This window comes from Mesoplodon densirostris, chromosome 4 (assembly GCF_025265405.1).
Source record: "Mesoplodon densirostris isolate mMesDen1 chromosome 4, mMesDen1 primary haplotype, whole genome shotgun sequence".
NCBI lineage: Eukaryota > Metazoa > Chordata > Mammalia > Artiodactyla > Ziphiidae > Mesoplodon > Mesoplodon densirostris.
Window position 1 is genome coordinate 149715880 of NC_082664.1, and position 27392 is coordinate 149743271.

The window sequence follows — 27392 nt, forward strand, 5'->3', positions numbered from 1 at the left end:
CTTTTCAGAAGAGTCTTTGAGTTTTCGAAAGCAGTCAAACTCACAATGAAGGCTACTGATTTTCCAAAATTCTAATTTTCCCTTGAAAGCTCGAATGTTATCATGGGCAACAAATACTGTCAGTTGTTCTCCTCGAATTGGCCAGCTCGTTTATGTTCATTTAAAAAATTATCTTCCAAATACCCAAGTCCGAATAATCATGGTTTGTCTGTTAGTCATTCTTGCAAGTAAAGTGGTATGCCATGAAAAAGCAGCTAGTTCAGCTAGCAGTTCACACAATCACACCAACACACTTGGGCATGCAGCAGAAGTGCTTTGTATTTCCCGTTTTGTCGTACAGAATATTTCAAAACTTACACTCAAGGGTCAAGTTATAGTAAAATTAATAAGTTCTACTGCTTCATTAAGGACATTTTTTTTTTTTTTTTTTTTTTTGCGTTACGCGGGCCTCTCACTGCTGTGGCCTCTCCCGTTGCGGAGCACAGGCTCCGGACGCGCGGGCCCAGCTGCTCCGCGGCATGTGGGATCCTCCCGGGCCGGGGCACGAACCCATGTCCTCTGCATCGGCAGGTGGACTCTCAACCACTGCACCACCAGGGAAGCCCCATTAAGGACATTCTTAAGGGAAACTGGCATTTTTGTTTTTACTGCAAGTGTGTAATACCAAGAATACAGTGACTATTGGTACCCTTTGGTGCCACTGCCTTGGTTCCAGTTCAGGTACCAATAGTTTTACCCATCACTGCTTTTACTATGAGTGCAATTGTCAACACAGTGAAAAATGCAAATAATGGCTTAGTATTTACTATTATGAGGATAGTTTTGAGCTCACGGACCCCTGGCGTCCATGGACTACCCTTTGAGGACAGCTCAACAGTTTCACTTTAGAAATTATAAGGAAACAAGAGGCTGAGAAGGTTGATCAGTTGACTTGTGGCCATAAAGTGCGACAGGGATGTAGTAGAGCATGGTCAGTTTAAGTCAATGTTTGTTGAATTGAGTTGATTTTAGATTGTTTGACTTGTTCAAATGGAATTAACATTTGTTTCTGAGGCTGAGACTCCTGGAAATCCTATAAAGGTTCTGACATCCCACTCAGGTGTGTTTCTGCATACTCTGAGGATCAACCATTTGATATTGAAACAATCCTATATGGCTATTAAGAGTTTTTGTTTTTATTGTTTTAAGGGTATTTTTAAAATATCTATTTTTATTTCCTTTTTTTTCTCAAATTTACCTAATTAATTTTTTCAACTTATGTTTAAACTCCTTTATGCAACAAAGGTTCTCACTTTTATATATATTTTTCTGAACTTCATAAATCTTTTCAACTGAAGAAATTCTGAAATGGAATTATGTTTCTGAGAGCCTCTCTCCCTTAAGAGGAAACAGCGTGGGCGTGGAGTACGTTTGGACGCCAGCTGAGTAAGAAATCTCAGCTAGGAAGGGAAGGCTGTGGGTAGGTTCCCTAGGGATGATGTCTATGGAAAGATCAGCCTTGTTATTACTTCAAGTTAAGAATAAGCTTATGCAGCAAAGGCCAAGATCAGGTTCCTTAAAGAACTTTCAGCCCACGGACTGGTCCAGGCTGGATACTGGGTGGCACCACCTGGCAGGAAGTTTCACATGTGCTCGACTATTTCTAATCTCAGTGATTTCTCACTGTGCTGTAAAACTGAGGCCAAGAAAACCAAGGAATCATCTGAGAATTGCTAAGTCATACAAACGTACATATGAAATAATTTAAGAAAACATTTTAGTGTATAAACATTTGTCAAGTAGAGTTATTAGTTATACTTTTGTTCTTAATCAACTATTCCTTAATAGGGATTTGACAGTGCAAGTCTAGCCCTAGTAATATCTAGGTCTGCCATATTCCTGTTTTTGTTCTGGGCAATTCAGCTCTTTTGTTTTCTGCCCACCCTTGATTATTTCATTTGTGGCTTGCAGGAGAGCTTGCATCTTCCTAGTACATTTATTCTCTACCATTTTTCTGTTCTGTTCTAATCATTCATGCATTTAGTCATTGAATGCATTTGAAAACTTGCTGTATACAAGGCACTGTGCTAAGCATAGAAAATGCACAGCTGTGAATAAGATTTGGTCCCTGCTCTTGACAAGATCACAGTCTGGTGGGAATAAAAAGATATTTTATAAATATCTTTTTACATATATGAACCAGAGCAGAAGGAGCCCAGAGCGGGCAGAAGGTAACTCTGGGAGTATTGGGGAAAGCTTTACCGGGGAAATTACATTTGTTCCAGGACTCAGTGGGTAAGTCAGAGTTTGCCTGGAGCGGGGAAGGGCATTCCAAATAAAGTGAACAACGTATGCTAAAGCTCGGGGTGATGACAGATCATGGAATGTCCTGGAACCTGTTAGAGGTTCATTATGGCTGGAGCATAGGATGAGCGAGCAACATGAAGTGACGACAGGAAATGAAGTGGCCCCATTCAGTTCATGAAGAAACATATAGTGTTTAGTGGTCAGAACAGTCCATGTTGCTAAGATCTGTAAAGTGCGAAGGGGCAGGGAAAAAAATAGTATACGGACCACTGATCCAGACAACCTATTAGCAACTTCAAATCATTAAGAAAAAATTAAAATAAAATTAAAGCAGAACAAGTACTCTTTCTCATTTCCTGAATAGTTACGTCACCTGTGAGGATACACCTGACCAACTCTGATTCTCCAAGTGGTATTTACATGAGGGTGTTTATGAATATCAAGTGGTATTTACATGCAGGTATAATATTGGGAAGCCACAAGGAACTCACACAGTGTAGTCCTGATTCTTAACAGCATGGTCAAAATCCAATATAATGCAGCTTGAGCTTTGTTACCTCCACTGACTTTTTCGTACCGTGATAGTGAGATAATAACCATTGCCAGGCAGCAGTAACTAAAGGTCCACTCACTTCCAGTGTGAAAATCTGAAATGAAAAGTCCACGTCTGCAGTTTGTTAAGAAGGATCGGGGCAGAAAACGAGGGCTTAACATCCGGCAAATTAAGGTTTGCTCGTTTGTCTTTTTAATTTATTTTTAATTGTTTTTAGTTTTTAAACATTTTAATATAATTTTAAAAGCCTTTGTATGGGAAAATATTGACACACAGAAAGTGTAACATTGATTAAACGTTACATATGATATGGATCTCTGGCATTCTAAATAACACCGTAAGCTTATTTTTAAAATGTTCTTATTCACTAAACAAATTACTTTCAGGAAACACAGTACAGTTAGCCCATAAGTTCTTTAGGAGACTGGGTACTGTAAACATTGGAAAATGAAACTTACAGATGTTCTTTATTTATTATTATGAGCTATAATAATGGAAGCTAGTCTGAAGAGAGTTTCAAAATTATGTATTTCTGGAGGTTATGTCACTTGGATAAAAATGAGTTTATAGGAGTGACAGTCATAAGACTGGACTTAATCCTTTGAGGACTCAAATAAGAGCATAATTTAAGCGTGACAGATTTAGAAATGAAGATTTTGTCCTCATTCATAAAAAAACTAAAAAATTAATAACTTATTATCCAATATTAGGCATATCATTAACAAAGTAGAATCCATTATCTCTGTTTTCTCACTTGTGACTTCAGGAGAAAGTGAATTTAAGTTCTTTATTTTCAATGACTTTTAAACTGCTATAATAAAAAGGAAGTAAAATTTGAAGAAATTTTCTTAAGTTTTCAGTGTTTATTCTGAAGAAATTTGAAAGAATATAAACAATGGTGAAATCATTCTCTACTGAAAGTCATATAGGATGGTCCTGTAGTCTCATAAACCAAAAGATTTATTATTTCATGTAGAATTAGAAGAGAAACCCCAGTTAAAATAATATGAAGTGAAAATTGATATAGAATATAATAATTTATGGCACAATGTTTATTTTCTGTTCATAAGTGGTAGAATGGGTCAACCCTGAATTTTAAAAAAATTAATAAAGGAGATTCGATTGACCATTGACAGATTTTGCTGTCTTTAACTTCTCCCTTTCAACTGTTTCCTTCTTGTTTTCTTATAGAAACCTCTTCCACTCTCTTATAACTAATATTTCACTGAACACTTGGGAATTTTCTATTTCTCCCTTTCCTTCCATAGCCAAAATCGTGTTCAGGACCACCATGCATGTGTATACAGTTTGTACTTTGCACAAAGGTACCCAGCTGAATGGGCAAATCTCTGGCTGAAATTGAGCTCACAAATTGCCCACAAAGCTGTGAAAGGCATTGTCTCTCCAGAGGAAGGGAAGGAGGTGGACAGAAGGGAACCCTCTGCTCACCAACCCCTGAACTTTGAGGCTACGTTTGCCAAGGGTGAGGGTCAACTTTTTTTCAAATTCATACAGATATCCTATAGCCTAGAAGCAGCCCTAGTTTTCAGAGTTGCTACTCCCACTGCAAATGTTTCTAACATTTTCAAAGGAGTAGTACCTATTAAAGTCAACTGTAACACAGTAAGGTGTGGGTCAATAATGATGACAGACAGGTGAAATTCAGTATGTATAGAACTGAGAAATAGAGAAGCAGGAGACAGCATGACTTAGTATCTCTGAACTATACACAAGGGAATCAGTGCTGATCCCTGTTTGAGATCATCTTTCCCAGTAAACCATACTATTAAGGAACAGTAGCGTGGAGACTGTGTGTGCCTAATAATCCCTGCTATACTTCTTTTGTAACTTCACCTAGAGTTTACCTTACTTGGACTTTTGATTTGCCTGTAGAGAATGACACACATGTCTCATATGGATTTGTAAGGTGCAACATTAGTGAAATTTTAATAATGACTAACAAATTATAAAAGAAAGGGAAAAATCAGATGATTTAAACTCACTATTAGTATTCAGTACTGTATTTTTCATGCTTGAAAGAAAACGATGTAATGTACCAAGAAAAATTGCAGTTGCGTTTTCTTGAAATGTATAGTCTTACAATTAAACGAACCTTACAATTTGTTTGCAATCTCATTTGTCTTTTTTAAAACGTGGTAGATTAAGCATTGAGTCCATCCAGAAAAGTCTGTTCTCATGCAAAGTGAGATAGGATGATTGGATCTCCAAGCACAGTCCAGCTCTACCATTTCCCTGAGTTTCAGCCAAGAAGAAGGACTTTTCCACCCTCTAGTCTATATAGTTGTCCGCTTATAGGCAGGAAGCTTGACAAGATCATCTCCTGGGATCCTTGCCAGCCCAAAGTCAATCATTTTGCTGTCTCATTCTCTGTGAGTTGCTGTGGTTCTAGAACAGTTCAGTGTGTTACACGAGCGCATCCTCTTTCTGACTGTTCTACAGAGTCATTGTGGATGGAATGGGGAAAATACAGATACAGAAACCTACAAAGAAAGAACAAGGAATATATGGATGTTCTGTCGCTAATCATCTGGGTTCGGATGTGGAAAGCTCTTCTGTGCTCTATGCAGGTAATGCCTATTGTTGAAACCTGGAATGCCTGGGTTTGGTTTTGTTTTGAACATTAAACTCTGGAGCAGCAGTTTTCATGCAGCAGAATCACCGGGAGGTGGGGTTAAAACACAAATGTCTAGACCCTATTCCCAGAGGTTCCGACACAGTAGGCTTGGGATGGAGTCTGAGAATGTGCGTGTCCCCAGGTTATGCCAGTGCTGCTGGCCTGAGGACCACACTTTGAAAACAGCTGCTCCAGGGTTTGCTTTCTAAGAACTGGGAATTAATGAGACAGGGTTTAATCGGCAGTGTTGATAGTATGGACTTTTCATTTTTAAAGCGCCACCAGCTGGCGAAAGAGAGTAATTATCCTTTAAAGGTTGATGTATACCTCGCAATGGCATACCCCCCAATCCTTAGAAACACTTTCAGGAAATTGTCATTGTAAATTAGTGTAAATTGTCCCAGGATGTAGACAAAGTCACTTTAATATTAAAGTGTGCTTTTTTTATGAAGGAACATTTTTAGCTGGCAAAGTTGTAAGCAATGCTTCCTTGTGTCAGGCTCATGTTCTGGGATTAAAACTAAAATAAGAAAGTTATCGTCCAACTCTCTGCTGTGTGGCTTCTGGAATCTATGGCTCAAATAAACTAAGGTGAGGAGAAAGACAATATCAGGGATTGCAACCTACCATTTAGACAACTAAGCATTGATGTAGCCAGTACATCACATCTCTAAATAGAGGAGGTTGGACGAGTTGATTTTAAAAGCTCCTTTAATGTGCAAGGCTTGATGCGAAGTCCTTCTCCTGGCTGCATTCCCAAGGTAGGGCCTTCAGGCCTTGATTTTCTGTGCCTTGATCCTCCTGGACTGTTCTCTCCTGTGAGCATCAGCTCTTTTCCAGAAAACTTCAGTTCCAAGGTTCTGGAATTGCTGGGAGGAATAGAAGTCTCTCTTGCAGCTCACAAATTTCCCCGTAAGTCCATCCCAGAACAGCTCAGATTCATGGGAGAGCTGGTGCAAGGTCCTCAGGGGCCAGAGGACATAGGACAATGACAGCCCTTTCCCAGCCCAAGAGTTCCTATCTTTTCAGTTCTCAGGATAGCATTTCAGTGCCCCAAGCACTCCAGGAGCAAATGGAACATTTTGTCACCCAAACATGGTCATTCCCAAGTTCTCTTCTCCAGAATACATGGTTACCAGACACCAAAATGTTGTTATTCTTTCATGTCCTATGCATTGGTGATAAAACAGATTAAAGAAATATGATGTGGCCTCTCCCTCCAAGAGCTTACCTGCTAATGGGGTGAAGGAGGGAAACCAACCATGGCAATAGTTCTGCAGTAGAAGAATGTGGCCTTCCCTGACCCCCACATGCTCCTGAGAGACACCTGGGCAACCAGCACCTTTCTCTACCTCAACAGCCATCACCCTGTAATGGTAATGGTGTCTCCCACCAGTCTGTGGGTTGCTTGAGGGCAAGAATGGTTGTTTTCCAACTTCATATTCCCATTCTCCAGCCCAGGCACAAAGTATGTTTCCTGAGTGAGTTCATAAATGAATCTGGTAAAAGTACGTGGTTCTTAATATCCAGGAAAATAAAAGTCTGTGAATGAATTCCTGATTCTTTATGACCTTGTTTTTAATTTTTCCCATACAAGTGTTATGCAGGTTTGTTTCAAACTTCCCTTCCAGAAAAAGAGTCAGGTGGTCCCAAGCCCTCATGTGTTTTAGTCCTGCTTTAAACTCATCCAAGGCTGCACTGCAGAGATGTTATTCCTGCCGTGCCATGTCTTGTTTGCATGAACTTCTGATTCCTTCTTTTTCAAAGTATCAAAGAGGACTTTATCCTCAATTTTGGTTATAAAACCAAACTATCCTCACAGTCTGTATATGGTTGTTGCAAAGCCTCTTTGTAGATATCTCTTTGAATGCATCCATCTGTCTATCCATCCCCTGAGCACCTCCAGGCTGTGGCTGTGCAAGTCCCCATGGGGCACCACGAGGGATACCGAGAGAGCCAGGACTCCGCTCCTGCTCTCAAAGAACTCAGCAAAGCTTACCAAATGCAGCATGGTTTACTCAGAGCAAAAGCCTGAACCTAACATAGTTTCCTGCTCCCTTTGAATTAAGAGGCACCTGTCATCTTGTCTATTGGAAGAAATATCACCAGACTGGAGCACAGCCATCTCTCCATCGTGATTGGAGGCATCGTGGAAGCACCCCAGCGAGCAAACGTGACCATCCAATGTCCTGTAAAAGGTGAGCGTGGTCATTTCCAGTGGGAGAGCACAAGGCCAGCCCAGTGTGGCCGGGAGTCGCCAGCTGGCATTTTGGTAGCTCAGACAGCCCTACAAGCTTAAAAATCTGATTTTCCAGCACCTGACAGATGATCTGTCTCTCAAGGGTGAGCTGACAGTAGCTCCTGAGACCAGTGTGTAAATCAGAATGCAGTTTAATCACTCTCATTGAGGACTATGAGGACATGTACAGGACCTGCCCTGTACACTGGCATGCTCACATTGGCAAGACCAGAACACCCTGTCCCGGTGGGCAGATCTGCTCGAAGGGCCAGCTTCTAGCAGGTGATTGCTTGGTGAGTATGGAGTTGGAGCAAGGAGGTTTGTTGGAAATCATTAGCTGTGTCCTCCAGCTGGACAAAGGCTGTGCTAGGCAAGGCCAGGTCAGAGAGTGGGAACGTCAGGGTCCCGTGGCCTAGAGTGTCTGTCCTGGACTGTCCTTGGGTGAGCATCACCAGTCTGTGCCTCAGTGACTCTTTCTGCTTTGTTTACAACAGCAGCTAAACCTTCTTCTAACTGACTCATTCTTTCTTTAATAGAAATGCCATTTTCAGTCTGATGTTGTCTTAATCTAGGGCCATTCTGTCTCTTTAAGCCATGGATTCTTAAGTCTTACCCCGGGCCCATGCATGCCCCAACTGAGATTAATATTATACGCTGTACACACGTACATTTTATGGGGGCCAGTGGGCCTGTGTGAATAGCTTTGATCAGTTTCTCAGAGAGAATTATAAACTCCTCAAAATTAAGATCTACTGTGTTAGGGTGACCTTGCATGTGCCTGTCATTTACTGTGCATTGATTTAATTCTCTGGGGAACTGTATTTGCCTGGTTTCCTAGTTCTAACGGGGTACCTGTAGTTGCAGCCCCTTAAGATGAATCTTGCCAAGGCCAGAGAGCCCAGGGTAACCGGAGGAGCCCTTACGGCTGGTCTCGGTACCAGAGTAAAGGTGCACGTAATGACAGGATCCTAGGACACAGCCATCCAGCTCTAAGGCTCTCCCTCCCTGTCGCTGTCAGTTAGTTACTTGCCATGTTTCCAGAGCTTCACCTTTGGCTTCACAAGCAGTGGAAAGTTGCTAACCCCCAAGGTATTATTTTTCACCCCTTGGAAGTCCCTGCAGTGTTTGGCCTACACAGACTTTTGAAAAATCCCTCCAGCCTCCCAACTGACTCCACCCACAAATATGTGAGTTTTCTGGCAAAACACACCGACCATCACAGAACGGGCGGCGTTCTCTGGCTGCAGCAAGGAGAGAAGCAGAACGGAACTCTGTAGTTGCCAAGCCACAAATGTCTAGAGTTTCTACAGCTCTACACCTGCAGAGGATTCTCAAAATAGATCTGACTCCTATTAAGAGAAACCTCAACTTTTAACATTATTTCTAAATTTCTTACTTTCCCCACAATAGTTTACAATTAGGCTTTTGTGGGGACAATCCATTGAAAGGACTGTGGTGTATTATTTGCTGTCGTAAGGCAGGGACTGGAAACTGTTTCGTGAGTGAAGCCTCCAGCTAAGACCATTAAGCTTGTCTTGGTTTATTCTCCGGCCAGACCCAGTCAGCTTGTGTGCCGTCTCTGACCACTCCTTGACACCTGCAGTCCCTTGGACCCGGTGCTGTGCCCCCTCGGGCCCGCGATGCAGCTCGGTGTTGGCAGACTTCCTCTGCCTCTTCCCTCCCCCCCGCCTTTCAGCTCTTACTAGGAATGGGCCCATTTGGTATTGCTTTACTTGGCACCCCAGGAACTCGTCAGGAGGTCTTTCCTTTTCAAAATAAACACCTCATTTTGAGTTATGTGCCATTTTAAATAAGCCTGCAGTGAACTTACTGTGTTTTCTTATGGGCAGAAGTCATAGCTAACTTTGCTTTTTATGGAGATTCATCTTTTTAAGTGAAGATGAAGTAATGATGAAGTTGATGTAGGGTCAGAAGACTTGGGTTTTACAGACAGATCCGTCACTGGCTAGTATATGACCATAGGTGAGTCCCGTGTCCGTGCTACTCTCATCTCTAAAATAGGAAATACACTATATTAGTGGAAGAAGGGACCTGGGTTATCATCTAACTCAGCCCCATTTGATAGAGGAGGGCATTATAACATTTACAAACTTGAATACTGCTTTCCAAAATTACATTTTCGTATTGCAAACTGAGATTAGATTATTACTGTCAATCAGTGGCATGTATCAACTTTTCTCTTATTTTTCAGTTGCCCTTAAAATGTTTTCTACTAATCGGAGTGAGCTTATCTATTCATACCTTTTAGACAGATTCATAGTTCTTTGTTATAGCCAAATATGTTTTAGTTAATGCATGTGGTATAGATATCAATAGTGATTGTCCCTAGTCACTCTTATATGGTATTTCTAATCATGATATTAAGTAATAGAACCTGAGAATCTGCATTCCTAAGGGTTAAAAGTTCTAAGTTATTTGCAAGAGTTATTTGTCTTATTCTTTAAAAAAAAAAGTTTCTTCTAAAAATGAGAGGGGTGGGGAGTTTAAACTGCACCCTCTCTGCCACCTTCTGGTAAGAAAGGAAAGCTCATCTGAGGAAAACGACCAGTAAATATCAAGAGCTGCATATTTTATTTTTTCGTGTGTTAATGCTTAGCAAGAACATTATTTATCCTATAATTTCGTGTTAGGTGTGTATTGGGTTGCTTGTTTTTCTTATTCCTTAAGCTCATTAGAGGTGCAGCTGATCTGAGTCTCTGCTCTAAAGTGTTCTTGTGTGTTGGGCTCCTCTTTAGTGTCCAAGAAACTCTCTTGGCCCACAGGTTGGAATGAGGTTAAGCTAGGAAGATGCTTTGGAAAACAGTTTGGCAATTTCCCTCAAAGTTAAACATTTGACCCAACAATTCCACTCCTAGTTACATACCCAAGACAAATGAAAACATGTTCACACAAAAACTGGTACCCGAATGCTCATAGCAACTTTATTTTTAACAGCCAAACAGTGGAAACAACTTAAATATCCATCAGCTAATGAATGGATAAAGAAAATGTAGTATATCCATACAATGGGATTTTATTTGGTCGTAAAAAGGAATCAAATATTGATACATGCTAAAACATGGATGAATCTTTAAAAATGATGGTAAGTGAAAGAGGCCAGACACAAAAGATCACACAGTGTATGATTACGTATCCATGAAATGTCTAGAGTAGGCACATCCATAGAGACCGATTAAAGGCTGCCAGTGGCGAAGAGGAGAGGAAGATGCAAGAGAATGGAGAGTAATGACTAATAGGCACAGGTGTCTTTTTGCGGTGATGAAAATGTTCTGGAATTGGATAGTACTGACAGTTGCACAACTTTATGAATACACTAAAAAAAAAAAAAAAACACCGAAATGTATACTTTGAGAGGGTGAATTTTATAGTATTTAAATTATATCTCATTAAAATCATAATCACAATATATTAGCATGTACAGTTAAAACTTACAGCACAATCATATATTTATGTGTATGACTATATGGCAAAAATATATAAACATTCATGGGAAGGACATATACCAATGTCAGGATTGTTGGTACTCCTGGGAGAGAAAGGAAGAAAGCAAAGTTTAGGGACAGAACTTTAGATGTAGGTGTAATGCTCTATTGCTTAAACAAGAACTAAAGCAAATAAGGCAAATTGCTTTCTAGAAAGTCTAAACTTACTAGTGATATAGATTTAAGCCCTACACCTCTGTCATTTCTGAGTTCCCCATTGATAGGAGAGGATGGGGGAATAAGTAGGTAGAAGGTACAAAGCTGAGTGCACACAGTGTGTGTACAAGCAGATGGTGGGAAGCAAGGGTCTAAGCAGGTAGCAGCAGGGTGCTTGGTGCTCCATGAGATGAACAGAGAGAAGGTAAGCCATTCATACCTAAGAGATGCTGTTCAGTTTCAGAAGAAACATATTACATAAATTTAAAATCATCTTCTTAATCCGGAGAATTTTTTAGGCTTAAGGTGCTGTGAAATATACCTAGAGTTTTGTTGATGTCTAACTGAATTATTAGCTTTCTTTACTGGCTTTAATGATTTCCCTTACAGGGGAGGACTTTGAGAAAATTTTTGTGGTGCAGCAAGATTATATGCTTAAATTCCTGAACACAGCCTCATGTGTCTGACAATTATTTTCCCCCGACAACTACTGGTTGACGTTATGCAGTGTGGAACTCAGTAGCAGTGATTTAACATATTTAAGTCACAAATCCCTTTGACCACCCCCCACCCCCCACAAAAAACTCTCTCTCCAGAAAAATACAACTACCCACAACATTTTCCATATAATTTTCAGAATACTTAAAGAGAAAATCTGAGGGTAATCTGCTTCCTCTTATTGTATGAACCAAACATTTTAGTGCTTTTGACCATATTCTAAATTAAAGCTAATTTATTTTGCTTCATCTCTAGTTTTTGAAATGTATCCCCTCTTCTGTACTATGTTTATCTCTTATTTACACCATATACAATCCTTGAAATAGCTAATTTTTTAATAGTATGTTTAAATGCTCTTCTCCCACTCAAAAAGCCTATCCCCCTCCCTTGTTTTTCCTACCTCTGCCTATGATAAAGAAATTTTCTCACCATTCTCCTCTCTGAACCCTATATTCAATCAAACATCAATCACAGATGGTTGGAAATTCCATCCATCTTTCCATCCATTTAGCAAGCATTCACTAAGCATCTACTAAGCCCAGTCTAGTTCCTTAGTGTACAGAGATGAATAAAATCTTGTTTTTCCAGATACATAGACAAGGAAACTATGATGTAGCAAATGCAAAATATAAGTTTTTATGAAGCCACATGGAGGAGAGAATAGTTAAGGCTCCCAAAGGATCGGAGAAGGTTGACAGAAGAGATGACACTATAACCAGGCTACTTGGAACAAAAAGGAAGGCCATTTTTGTTGAAACAGTATATATGCAAAAGCACAGAAACATGAGAGCTCCTGGCTTATTTGCAAAACCATAAGCAGATCCACGTGACTTAAAGCAGAGGGTGTGAGGGAGAGTGGGAAGAGGTGGGTTTGAAAGTATACATTGGGACCAGATTGTGAAGGGCTTTTAATGCCACACTAAAACCCTTGGACTTCCTTTTATTGGAGGCGGCGGGGGGGAGCAAAAATTTTTTGTTTTTACTTTTTGGCTCGGCTGCGCAGCACATGGGATCTTAGTTCCTTGACCAGGGATCAAATCCGCACCCCCTGCATTGGAAGTGTGGAGTCTTAACCACTGGATCACCAAGGAAGTCCCAAGAAATGTTTTAAGTAGAGTAATGGTATGACCCAATCTGTGTTTAAAGAGAACATTCTGTCTACAGTATGGATGCAAAGTTGGGGGCAAAAGAAACTGCAGAAAGCCATAAATTAAGCTCAGTGAAATCGCATCGCTGGTCATTGATTGGATTGTGGAGCCAGTCACTCAAGATATTAAATTAGGATTCCATGCCTCTGGAGAGCTTATACAAGAGAGAGCAGGCATATCAAGCAGTTAGCAATGGATGAGTCATTAATTGAGGATCTGGGACACAGTCGTCCCCAGGCTAGGGCTGGGACGTTGGCACAGAGGTAAGTCAAACATGGAGAGAAACTACATTGCAAAGAGCTAAGGATTATATGCTGACAGGCAGCATCTCAGTAAGAAACATATTAAAAAGCCATCAACACTCATCACCCCAGATAACAATAACTTGAGTACGTAATATGTGTCAGCTTGAATAGGCTATGAGGTGGATATTATCATTATCTTTGTGTTGCTAAAGAGTAAACATGCTCAGGGATGTGCAATTACTTTTTTTTTTTTTTAAGATTTTTTTGTTTTTTGATGAGGACCATTTTTAAAGTCTTTATTGAATTTGTTACAATATTGCTTCTGTTTTATGTTTTGGTTTTTTGGCCACGAGGCATGTGAGATCTTAGCTGCCCGACCAGGGATTGAACCCGCCCCCCTGCATTGGAAGGAGAAGCCTTAACCACTGGACCGCCAGCAAAGTCCCTACGTGCAGTTACTTACCCGTGTGTATATATGTAACGAGTGTGGGAGCTAAGATTTAATCCCAAGTCTGTGTGACTCCAAAGGAACTGGAGGGAGAAGGAGGCTCTGGGCTTGAGAGAGCAGAATGGGCACCCAGGTGGCCTAATCAGAGAGGAGAGTGTCAAAGCAGAGGTCTGAGGCAGGACTTAGGAAGTGCTGCAGCTTAGGGACAAGGTGTCAGAGGCTCAGGTATGAGCAGCAGCCAGGGCCCACTGGAGAACTGTCCCATGGTGGGAGGTCTAGGATCCAGGCAGAGTCCACGGAGAGGCTGGCCTCTCGCCAGCCTGCAGGATGCCAGCCAGTGTTAGACCAGAGGTCTACCTGAGTGTCCCCCCTCTGTCCCCAGGAGGATTGAGGCCCCACCTTGATGCATGCCTCACCCATCACTGCAGTAGCAGGAAAGGAACATGGCGAGTCATGCACCGTGCGGTAATGATTCCCCGCTGCCTCACCTAACCCTTGATATACTTGCCCCAGACCTCTTTGTACTCATACTTGGATTATGTAAAGCAATTGTCTGTTCTTTGAAGATCCGCTGAAGATTCTCAATGCTCCTTGGAACATGATTTCTTCTCCTTTGATCCATCTCAGTTTCCCATTTGGAGGAAACATGAATCTCTACACAGTCAAGAACTAGAAGGAAATGCTGGCATAAGGTAGCTAGATGTGCAGAATGAAAAACAGAAGGGGCTATTCAAGCACCTATCAAATTTCATACTTACTGCAAAAAGCCACGTGCTTGGGCTTCTATGTCTGCCGAGACTGAGTCCCGCCATCTCTTGATGCATTCAGACCACAGCTCTCATGGGCCAGTCCTGTCAATCAGCAACACTTCTTTCCTCCCCAAATATCTATTCCCCACTCGTGTCGTCAGTCCCACCAATATGTTTCTCTGCCCTGAAAACTTCACAGACACCCAGCCCTGTGTTAACCTTCACCCCTTCACATTGTAAAAACAGCTGACCCACAAGGCCTTTTACCATGCAATTTCACGTTGTGTCCATTTATTCTCTGTCCTCCAAATAACCACGCACCTTTCTTCTATGCGCCATCAACAGACCAGTGGAGAAACCGAGTTTCAAACTGTAGGTTCCATGGAGCCTCGTCAGGGACCCCAAACTTACCTTTCAACCCTACCTACCCTCTCCCACGGCATACAGTACAACTAAGAGACCTCCACGTTTCTGCAGTTTTGTGAATTGGACTTCCTTATATATACATTAAAAAAAAAAAGTTAAGAATCGGTTCTGCTACTGTTAGAAAGCCACTGGTTGGAACACTAGAATAGGGCTTATGACTCCCAAACTAATATATAAGCTCTCTGCCATGATAGCTTTTACCCCCATGGTGTTTTCATTACCACAGTTCTGATATGAAGATGCATTAAACCCACCTAAATTGTAATGACTCGGTCCTGGGGGGGCCTGCTGGATGCCGATCCCGTAGGCAGGGTTCCTCCTGGGCTCCTCCTCTTTGCTTTCCGACTTCAGGTCTTCTCTTGGTGATCTTCTGAAGCTCAGGTTTCTAATGTGACAAGTTGCCTCACTCCCCCGGGTCTCCGAGTGGTGCCTGGGGCGGGCCCTGTGTCCTCTTGGCTCCTCAGATGCTGTTGGAGCGGAAGCCAGAGTGGTCGGTGCTGAGCTCCCCAGACCTGTCTGAGATCTGCTAGGGAGCTTTTCTTTAAAGGCAGTAAGAGGCAACGCCTCAAACCAATCGTATCTGCTTATCTTGTTAGAAAGGCCCTACTTGCTCTCTGCCCCCCAGGGGTCTCAACTTTAGCTCTTTTATGCTCTGAGATCCCCTGGACATGGATGGAGAGCTCAGGATAGCTGTGGAGGCTGGAGGAATCCTTCTCGTGTTAAACACACTGAACCATCAGAAGCCCTCGGATGACTTGTTTGTCCACGTTCACTCCTCTGCCCTAATTGCGCCTTCCTAGAGAGAGAGCAGGGTGCACAGGACCCACAGAAGGTGGGCACTTGAGGAGAGGAAATCTAGTTGGAATTCACCCTCCAGAAATTTTAAAAAGCTTGTCAGTACAGCCTGAAAAAGGCATTTAGGAAGTATTGATGTTAGAAAAAGAGTCACTGTGAGGAGAACACCCCACATTAGGGTGCAAGAACAGAGGACCAGAATAGAATTTCAGCATCTTTAGTAACACCCCAATTTAGGAGCCCCTCTGTTTCTTCTTATTTTTCATTCATTTATTCCCGCCAGTTATGTATTTGATAATTGAATACCCATGTGTTCATTTTCATGACTGACAGACAATCTGCTCAAGCCATTTTATTACCATGGGTAGTATCAGTTCAGGCCTGGACATCACCTCCGACCCCACCCCACCCTACCCCGAGAGAGTCTGATTTAATTTGTCTGCAATATGGCCTGAGAATCAAAGTTTTTTAAAGCTCCCGAGAAGATTCTAACGTGTAGCCAAGGTTAAGGTTAAAAGCCAGTGCTTTAGCCAGTAAGTGGGGCTAAGTGTCTACTGGAACTTATCTCAAATGTTATCTGAAAATGAGAGACTCTCCCTCAGGAAACAGTGGGTAACAAGGAGTGAACCAGAAACAGGTTAAATGGCAGGGCCAGGGCCATGCTCTGGGCTCATTCTGAAGGTGGAATAGGCATGTCAGCATGTTCAAAGGTCCACAAAGGAGGAATCAGCTTCAGTGTCAGAGGGGGTCATGGAAGAGCAGCCTTAAGATGGCTCTTTAAGAATTAGTAGAAATTTCCCAAGTGATAAAAGAGAATAGCAACTAAGTCCCTAGTGGAGAGAAGGCACGTAGAAAATCTTAGCGATTACCCACAGTGAGGTGAGAACGGTGAGGTTCCCGGAGCCGGAGGATGAGCTGTTGCGAGCAGTCGTACCCGTACATTGAAGGGCTTTTGTGCTTTTCTCCTCCAAGAAGTGTCAAAGCTATGGAGCTAGGAAAACTGAATCTTACTCCCCATCACTCCCAAGGAGAGAAGAACTGCTCAACAGGGTAAGTGGGGCAGCTCAGAGACACAAGAGAAGCGTCAGTGCCTTGAGGGAGGAGGAAAGGGAGCCTTGTGGAGTCAACCAAGCCTTGAGAGATCACCCCGGGAGCTCCACTGACAGCAGCCCACACGTAGTTCCCAGGCTTTCCTGGTGGCTTGTGGGTCATGGTGTATGACTTCCAAACAAGCCATACATTGAATGTAGCTTTTTTTTTTAGATGTTGGTGGTAGGAGTTTAGTAATTAATTTATTTTTGCTCTGTTGGGTCTTCGTTTCTGTGCGAGGGCCTTCTCTAGTTGTGGCAAGCGGGGGCCACTCTTCATCGCAGTGCGTGGGCCTCTCACCATCGCGGCCTCTCCCGTTGTGGAGCACAGGCTCCAGACGCGCAGGCTCAGTAGTTGTGGCTCACAGGCCTAGTTGCTCCGCGGCATGTGGGATCTTCCCAGACCAGGGCTTGAACCCGTGTCCCCTGCATTGGCAGGCAGATTCTCAACCACTGTGCCACCAGGGAAGCCCTGAATGTAGCTTTTAAGGAATGTATCAAAGCTCTTTGTCCATCCACGTCCCAACGTTACATTGATAGATTAACAAAATTGATGTTTATCAGGAAGGGCCTCTGAATGTCCCAAGATTATCCCCATTTGAGCTGCTGTTGAGGAATTCCCTGTGCTGGGGTCAGTGGTTATCACCACTTGTAAACTCCAGCATGCATTCCTGTGCTTGATTTGCACCAGCTTTGACTTTGAGTCTTGTTCTTCAGGGAACCACTGGAGGTTTTCGGCTTTCAGGTAATATATAGAATAACTCTCAGGGGTCCTTCCTAGCCTATAAACGGGACCCCAGAGGACACTATCCAGCAGTGAATTGTGTAGTGCTTGTGAGATACGACTGTTGGAGTTAAAAGAGAACTGCTCAGTCCCAGGCAAAGCAGGAGTCCAGGGTTGCTGAGAGGTCAGGGCTGACCACACCAGGAAGAGGACTTGCTGGCACCCTTCCTCTATGGCAAAATAAACACGTTTTTAAAACCTTTGAGGAAAGACTCTTGATTATGGAATTGGGGATCGATGCTATGACCCAGATTGTTTCTAAGGTCCTCAGGTCAAATTACTTGGGGACCTGATTATGCCAATCTGTTAACATAATTCTACTAAAGAGGAAGTACTTCCATAGCTATTCAAGAGAATTCTCTGAATGGTAAAAGCCAGAGCCTTATATTTGGAGGGAGTTCTGGATATGGCCTCATTGAAGGATAATCCTTTACATCCAAAAACATAGTTACATATCTATTGCCAAAAGAACAAAAGGGTATGCAGTTAACTCAAAAGAGGGAAATGCCTTGCAAAATGTACTGCATTGTGAAGACTGACCCACCAGTCAAGAAGGGTATGTACCTTTTGTGCTAGTGGCTTTGAGATATTCTCTTTGACACTGAAACTGTGAACTCTTGTTCATTTGTTTCATCGATTAGTAACGATTCCCTTTGTGCTTTGCCTACACTGTGTTCAGTTTGCCTCTAATCTTATAAACTGGCAGCAACATTTCTTCCCATTCCCTGGAGGTGACTAGTGGTAGCTTAAATGTTCAGTTTTCATCTATGAAAAAAAGACAGTATGAGTGTTGAGTAGCTGGAGGAAACAAACCAATGAACAAAACATACAAGTGTAATATATGTGATACATTGATAGAAAAATCTAGCATTTTAGAGCAGTCTGAAGAGGCCAAGGATTTTATAGTATAGAATATTTCATGAGCCCTTCAAGGGTGAAGGAAATTTGTCTTTAAACAGTGACTATTTTAAAGACACCCCAGAGGTGCAGACTTTTTGCAACACGTGTTTTTCACAGCCCCTCCAGATCTGAACTTTTTTTCCATAACATTTGCCTTTCAAAAACGATTTCAGCATTGTGGAAACAGAACGTTGAATATTTCAGAGCTGTAAGTCTTGGGGGAAATAGCCTGTCTTTGAGGTTAGATAAATAAGATTAAATTATTTCTGACAATTTATGGCTGTTTCAACAGAGCAAACATTTGTAGGTTTGAAAGACCATAAAGAATTCCATCTGAGTTTCCTCTGGCCTCTGCGGTTCTTTGAAAACATTCACAGGTGCAGTGATGCTCTAGGTGTTGAGTTGCAGGGTCAGCTCCTTTCCTCAGCAGTGGAGACCTTTGTCTCCCCCTTTACATCTAAAAAGTTGCCAAGTTTAGTTTTGTTTTCTGAAATTCCTTATCTGTGTAGAACATTACTATCTGTGTAAACTCAGTATCGTACCCTTGCCATGTGGAGGTTTAGGTTTAAATTGTCTCTGACCCCTGTCAGTTCCAGAAGGGTTTGGAGATTCCAAAGCCTTCTGGAAGTGACTTCAGAGAGTTCTTGGGGGGCTTACACTGCCCTGGACCCTCTGCTCTCACTCTCTCTTCCACCGACCTGGTATGGTCTTTCTTTTGCCCTCCATCAACCAAGGATGAAAAACTCACTTCCTTGACTGGTTTCTGCTCATAGGAGGACATCCATTAATACCAAGCATTTGGCAAGGTTTTCAAGCAAGGCTGAAGATGCAGGGATCATGGCAAAGGCATGTCATGACTCAGCCCTTCTTCTCCCTGTTCTCCTTCACCCTCAGCCTTCCTGTCCTCACCCCTAACCTCCTGGGATCACCATAGGAACTCTAGATTCTTCTCTCCCTCTTACGCAGCCCCTGCCCACAAATGCATGCATCTAAACCTTGCAAGATACTCTGAAGGAGAAGCATCACCCTCTTTAGAAGACAACCATAGGGACTTTCCTGGTGGTCCAGTGGTTAAGCATCCGCCTTTTGATGCAGGGGACACGGGTTCGATCCCTGGTCGGGGAACTAAGATCTCACGTGCCGCGGGGCAGCTTAGCCCGTGCACCACAACTACTGAGCCCGTACGCCTCAGCTAGAGAGTAGCCTGTGTGCTGCCATGAAGAGCCTGTGCACTGCAGCTAAGACCCTGTGCAGCCAAAATAAATAAATAAATAAATTTAAAAAAATAAATATTTTTTAAAAAATGAAATGAAAGAGCTCTAAAGCTTAAAAAAAAAAAAAGAAAGAAAAAAGAAAACCAGAGTTATATACTGTAGATCAGAACAATTTCTCCGACCTGTAGTTTGTTCCATTCAGTTTATTTCAACACGCTTGCTGTGTGTAATGCACTGCTCTGGGGTTCCTGAGGTCAATCTGCATGTCTCAGCCCTGAGGAAACTCGTTGGCTGATGGTTGCCTGAGGCCTCATACGAAGTGAGAGGCCCATAGAGTGTGTCTCCTTAGATTGCTGAAAAAAGAGGCCGACTCCTGAGAGGAGTCTTACCCTCCTTGTACTCTGCTGAAAGCCTAACGGTGGGAGAAGCTGATGTTCAGCATTCCAGCAAAGCTAGGACCCCAGCACCTAGAGGAGTGCGGGTACACAGTAGGCACTTCCAGAGCATTCAGTGGATGGATGGATTCTTGTCTGCGTAAAGGTGTAGGCGATTGTTGGTGGGGGGACAGTCTGAGTGGCAGATGTGTCGTCTCCTACACCAAGTGATGTAAGCACAGGCACGGGAGACTGAAAGCAACTAGGAAGTCATAGCGAATCAGAATAACTAGTGACCAAAATGGACTCCAAAAAAATCATGCTGGGAGATTTCCCTTTTTAAAAAAATTTCTGCTGAACAGTTAAGTTCTGCTGAGATGAACCGCAGAATTCCTGAGCACAGCTTTCACAGCACCATCCTCACCAGCCCCTGCTCTGCGTTTCAGAACGACTGAGGTGGGGTGTCTTCAGGGAGCACCCTGAAACGGGAGCTCATTCCCCTCGTGGAATCACCTGCAGCTCAGACTTCGGGTCGGCTGAACTGCGGAGAGGCTCTGGAGGTTGTCAGGAGCCCTGGGTAGCCAGAGGAGCCTGGTCATTCCGAGCTGGTGCGGCCAGAGCAGGACGGCACTGCAGGAATTGAGACTGCGCCCCGCTAGATGCTCTACGGTGACGTCCTTCCCTTAGGGTCTCAGCCAGCAGAACCTGTTTCCTAAAGCCTTGAGGACGGGTGAGCCCCATGACAGGCAACAACCCCAAAGTCAAGTCCTCCTCTACAGCTGCCTTAGCTTAGGCTGTTATACCAAAATACCATAGACTGGGTGGCTAAAACAACAGATATTTATTTCTCCCAGTGTTGGAGGCTGGGAAGTCCAAGGTCAAGGTGCCTGAAGGCTCGGTGTCTGGTGAGAACTCCTCCTGGTTTACAGAGAGCCATCTTCTCATTGTTTCCTCACGTGATGGAAAGAGAGAGAGATCTCCAGTATCTTCCTTTTTTTTTTTTTTTATAAGGGTATTCATCCCTTCATGGGAGATGCACCCTCATGAACTCATCTAAAGCTCATTAACTTCCCAAAGCCCCATTTCCAAATGCCATCCTATGGGCGGTTAGGGCTTCAACAGATGAATTTAGTGGTGGAGGTGGGAGGAATGAAGCATGAACATCCTGTCCATAACAAGAGCCTTGAACGCGCTTTTTTTTTTTTTTATTAGAGTATAATTGTTTAACAATGTTGTGTTAGTTTCTGCTGTACACCGAAGTGAATCAGCTATACGTATACATCTATCCCCTCCCTCTTGGACCTCCCTCCCACAGCCGCCCCCATCCCACCCATCTAGGTCATCACAGAGCACTGAGCTGAGCTCCCTGTGCTATATAGCAGGTTCCCACTAGCTATCTGTTTTACACATGGTAGTGTATATATGTCAATCCTAATCTCCTAATTCATCTCCCCCTCCCCTTCCCCCGTCGTGTCCGCATGTCCGTTCTCTATGTCTGCATCTCTATTCCTGCCCTACAAATAGGTTCATCGGTACCATTTTTCTGGATTCCACATATATGCGTTAATATACGATATTTGTTTTTCTCTTTCTGACTTCACCCTGTATGACAGACTCTAGGTCCATCCACGTCTCTACAAATGACCCAGTTTTGCTCAACATCACTAATTATTAGAGAAATGCAAATCAAAACTACAATGAGGTATCACCTCACACCGGTCAGAATGGCCGTCGCCAAAAAGAGCCTTGAATGCTTTCAATTCGACACACTCTTCTGAGCACCTCCTACACGCCCAGCTGACAGCAAGGAGCTCCCAGAAAGACAATACTGACCATGACATACCATGGTCAATGCGATAGTGTGCGCACAAATACAACGCTCTAGGAACTGGGAGGAGTAGACAAGCAGCTCAGTGTGGGAGGTCCCAGGAGGTGTGACCAGGCCCATGAAGATGAAAAGGTAGGAACATTCCAGAGCAAAGAGCATAAGTGAGGACACCTGGCATGCAAGGGCAGGCTTACTGCAGGACACGGAATTGGCTACAGTCTGAGGTCTGTGCAAGGAGAGACCCGGCAGGAGGGTTGGAAAGTCAGGCTAGGAGTGTGGCTGGAGCTAAGTGATGTGGAACTGACAATGCCAGGGCCACGAGCTTCTGAAGGCAGTCAGGGCCCAGCACTTTGCTCCCTCTGACTTTGCATGAAGTATTGTTGGCCCAGGAGTGGGATTGCTGGATCATACAGTAGTTCTGTAATTAGCTTTTTAAGGAACCTCCATACTGTTCTCCATAATGGTTGTCCCAATTTACATTCCCACCAATGGTGTAGGAGGTACTCAATACTCTATAATGACCTATTTGGGAAAAGAATCTAAAGAAGAGTGGATATGCGTATATGTATAACTGTTTCACGTTGCTGTACACCTGAAACTAACAGAACATTGTAAATCAACTATACTCCAATAAAAATTAAAAAAAAAAAAAGAATAGTTGGGAAGTAGGGAATCCAGCTGAGAGGTTGTTTCAGTAACTAAGGCAGGAACTCTGGCCCTGAGCCACAGCACTGACCGTGAGAATGGAGAAGAGGAGATGATCCAGGAACATCCTAAGTTAGAAGTGATTTTTTTCTAACTTGGTGGCAGATGAAACATGGAGGATGCAGAGGCGAGATCCGAGCGTGGCTCTGAGGCTCCGAGGTGGGGAGGTTGGATAGATGCAGTGCTGAAATGATGATGCAGAACAAGCCTACGGGGAGGTAAGAGGAGAGGGAGAATGAATTTGCTGTGGGACTTACTGCGTTTGAGGCACCTTTGGGACTCGCGGATGGGAGACGTCCAGGAACTGTTGGTGTTGAACTCGAGGGATGGGTTCAGGTTGGACAGGCAGATGTGGGCATTGTCAGCATAGGAGTTATCACTGTGTTCTTAAAAGCTGATGAACTTGGCCAGGTTAGTTGTGTAGAGTGAGGAGGAAGAGGTCGGGCCATATTCTGCTGTGGTCTCACCCTCCTCATTGCAAACTTCTTATCTCCGACATTTTCTTTTGGAACACGATGATGCCAGTTTGTTCCCAGAAGTGCGTGCTGCTGTGGCCATTTGCCCATCTGGGTTGTTTTCATACCTAAGTTTTTAGTCCAGACGCCCATGGTTACAAGTGTCAGAGACCCACCTCGAACTCGCTCAAGAAAAATAGAGAAGGTACTGGCTCTGGAAACTGAAAAGTCCTAGGGTGCAGCTAACTTTGGACACATCTGGATTCAGGAACATAAATGATTTCATCAAGAATCTGTCTCTCTCTGGCTCTCAGCACTTTTTTTTTCCGTTTTTTTTTTTTTTTGAGATGATAGAGGCAGATCACATAGCGCCATATAAGCCATCATAAGCACTTTGTTTTTTATTCTGAATGAGATGGAAGCAATTGGAGGAATGTCATGATCTGACTTATGTTTTAGGAGAAACACTCTGGCTACCATGTTGAAAATAGATGGTAGGGAATCAAAGAGAGAAAGGAAGGCCAGTGTAGGAGTAGGGAGAACGGTTAGGAAGATTTTGCAAATTCCAGGTGAGTGAAGCCACCTTTAGATAGCCTGACCTTGACTCCACTCCCCGCTCCAGCTACTGCCTCATTCCTCGATTTCTATCATAGCAAAACACCTCAAGAGTAGTTTGTACAGTCTCCAATTTCATCTCCCCTCATCCTCTCGTGAGCTCACTCCAGCCAAGTTTATCCGCACCACTCAACCTTCAGAGCTGTCGTCAAGGTTACCAACAGGCCCACCATGTAAGTCTGTGCATTGCCAATTCAGTGGTCAATCCTCAGACCTTTTACTTGGCCCTTTGACAGTGACTGCATTTGACAGTTGCACTTTCTCCTCAGCTTCTGGGAAACCACACTCCCAGTTCTATGCCCACCGTATCACCTGTTCCTTTTCAGCCTCCTCCGCTGGCTTTGCCTCACATCTCTGATCTCTAAGTTAAGGTACCTCAGGACTAGTCCTCAGACATTTTCTGCTCTCTAGCTGTACTCACTCCCTCATCAATCTCATTCATGCTCAAGGATTCAAATGTCATCTGTATGCTGACAACTCCTTGATTTGTATTTCCAGCCCCAACCTTTCCTCTAAGCTCTAGGTGAACAGATCCAAGTGCCTGTTCAGCATCTCCCAGTGAATATCAGATGTTTCAAACCTAACTTATCCAAAACTGAATGCCTGAGTTTTGTTCCCAAAATCGCTTCTTCATGGAGTTTTTCTCTGAGTCTCAGAGAATGGCAGTGCCTTTATTTCAGTTGCATGAGCCTAAAATCTTGACATCACTTTTGACCTGCATTTCTCTCTGACATAGCCCTCTATCCATCAATCCCCCATTCCCCAGAGAAATCCTTCAGAATATATCCACCTTCAAAATATATCCAGAATCTGAACATTTCTCACCACTTCAGTTGCTACCAAGCTGCTCCAACCCACCATCATCTCTAGGCTGGATTGTAATCACAGCCTCCTCGGTGGTCTCCCTTTCTGCCCTTGACCCCTACAATCTACTCTCAACGTAGCAGTCAAAGTAATCCTTTAAAATCAAGAGTCAGAACACACAACTCTTCAAAGCCTTTAGAATAAAAACCAGAGCCTTACAATGACCTATAAGGCTCTCTATGATCTGAGCCCCCACCCGACCTGCCATTTCTCTGACCTAGCTCACATCCCTGCAGCCAGTGTTCTTTTATCTTTTTCCAGAATAAGAGAAGCATGCCCTGAAGTCTAGTCTGATGAAGCCTAGGGGACTGCTTCTCAGAACAGTGCTTTCAGATGCAGACTATATATTATAAAGAAAACCAATTATAATCAAAATACAGATATCACAATATTAATAAAGCAAGTATGGGATCTAATATGTGTTTCTTTACTAATGCATTTAATTGAAAAGCTAACATTCATCCAATAAATACCACAGTTTTGAAGTAGTGATGGTATAAAAGATACTGTGAGATATCTGTAAGAATTATAATGTGATATGAAAATATCTGTGATTTCCATTGGCTGCAGCGTCCAAGGTTCTGCTACCTTGGTTTGTTGCTGATGTTCATAGTTGATGGAAATGCTACATCTCAGCTGGAGTAAGTGGAAAGGTCACAAACCCCTGAATTCTGTCTATGGACCTACATGAGGTTCAGGGACCCCCTGGTAAGAACCCTGCTTCAGGCCTGAAGCATGAGCTGTTCTTTCTGCCTGGAGTGGTCTTCCCTGAGGACCCCGCGTGGCTTGTTTTACCTGGCTGAAGGGCTTTAGTACACCTCTTTTCAATGTAGAATTGACAGCACTGTTGCTTGCATGCTTCTTATGATAGAGGCATAATGAATAAGCCAATACATGTGAAGTGCTTCAGGGTCTCTCACTGTAAGAGGTTTTATAATTTGAGAAAACTCCCCTTAATTGGGACTAGTTGCAGGAGATAAATCTGAATACCCTTAAATTGTAAAATAGTTTCAAACTTAGTGTTGCTTTAAAAAATGTTCAGTTACTCAAGAGAGGATGACTTAGCAGAGGTCTTAAAGGAATCCCTTTAATTAATAAATAACAATTTAAATTCACATATACGGAGGCTAGTTAAGTGTTTGAAGGGATTTCTGAAATGTTTCACATTTTTCGCCTCAAAATATTTACGGAGGTTATTTTCCTCCCAGCTAATACCGCCCTTTTCTAAATTACCACAGATTCCAAAATAATAGTGTCTGAATTTATGAAGATTTTTAATAATAGAGTCAGCATTTTATTTTTGCCATTTGGAAGAGAACACTGGTGTGAATAACCAGGAAGTCATGCTGACGTATCTTTGGGATATAATTTTCTTCTAGTAGATCCATTCCCTAGTTCACTCATTTATGCATTCGGCAAATATTCATTTGTCTACCCTTTGCCAGGCACTATCCTCATGATCTACTGGAGAGGTGAGAAATTAATGCAGTAATAATGCTCAAGAAGAGTGCTGGTCATAGGAGGTACATAATAAAAGTGAGTTGAATAAATATATAAAGTGACAGGTGGGTGGATGGATGAACAGATGAATTTATCTCACACATACCTTTCAGCTGAAAGGAATCCCAAGAGAAGTTTAACCTAGTCTCTCATCTTTACCCTTGACATTTTTGAGCAGTATGGTCTGAGGCTTTCAGGAAACCGCAGATTTACTTCTGTGGTCTTTAGGCAGAAAAGAGGGAGACCTGATTTGCTCTTCCTAATGTTACCCTTTGAAATAAAAACAAGTGTGTAAAAGAGATAACAAATATAGTCAGCACTGGGAGCAGAGATGCTGGTTGGGATCTATCTAGATGGGCCAGGAGGAATTTCTGCTCATTAGAGCTCTGAGTCAGAATGCTGAGGTTAGGCGGTAAAAATGGCATTGAACTAGCACTCAAGAAGCACACAAGAGCATCCACTGTATCACCAAGGTCAATCTTAGGTAGTGTATGTACTATGTCCCCAAGAAAATCTAGAAAAGCAAGATGATCCATTGGTTGTTCAGTAGCATGTTTTTCAATCTCCACATCTGTGTGATTTTCCAGGTTTCCTCGTGAAATTAACTTCTAGTTGCATGGGATATCTTTTTGCATCCCTTCACTTTCAGTCTGTGTGTATCCTTACATCTAAAGGGAGTCTCTTGTAGGCAGCATGTGGATGGGTCTTGGTTTTTCATCCATTCAACCCCTCTGTGTCTCTGTGTTGGCGTCTATAGAGATGAAGCAACAACCTTTCCCAGTTTTGAAGCAGTAGCCTCATGCAGGAGATGAACCTTGTCATTCAGCTCTGCCTTAGCTCCTGGTTGTCTCCCTAACCTTTGTGCTTGTCCAAGCAGCCTACTACAGTAAGTCCCCTGCATATGAACGAGTTCCATTCCAAGAGCGCATTCGTAAGTTTAATTCGTTGGCAAGTCCAACAGAGTTGGCCTGGGTACCCAACTAAGACAATTGGCTCTATAGTACTGTACTGTAATAGGTTTACAATACTTTTCACACAAATAATACATAAAAAACAAACACAAAAAATAAAGAAAACATTTTTAATCTTACAGTACATTACCTTGAAAAGTACCAGCTATATTACTGCTGCTTTTAAGCTTGCTTCCAGACATCCTGGGCTTGAAATAAAGATACTGTACTATTGTCCTCTATACTGTACTGTACAGTAAAGTATACAAAAGCACAACCACTTGTAGAAGATGCATGCGATGTGACAATGTACTCTAGACACGTGAACTTACGTGATTGGACACGCGAACGCACGTTTGCATCTTTGAAAGTTCGCAACTTGAAGGTTTGTATGTAGGGGACTTACTGTATGTATTTAATAACTCCTCATAGTT

The 27392-nt window shown here is 42.8% G+C and overlaps 1 protein-coding gene across 1 annotated transcript in view; it reads left to right on the forward strand.

Moving 5' to 3' along the window:
* Positions 1-27392, forward strand: part of ADAMTSL3 (ADAMTS like 3) — a 377697-nt gene that overhangs the window by 317282 nt on the left and 33023 nt on the right. The window contains 2 exon segments of the mRNA XM_060097479.1: positions 5300-5427; positions 7544-7672. Coding sequence (XP_059953462.1) covers positions 5300-5427; positions 7544-7672 — 257 coding nt within the window.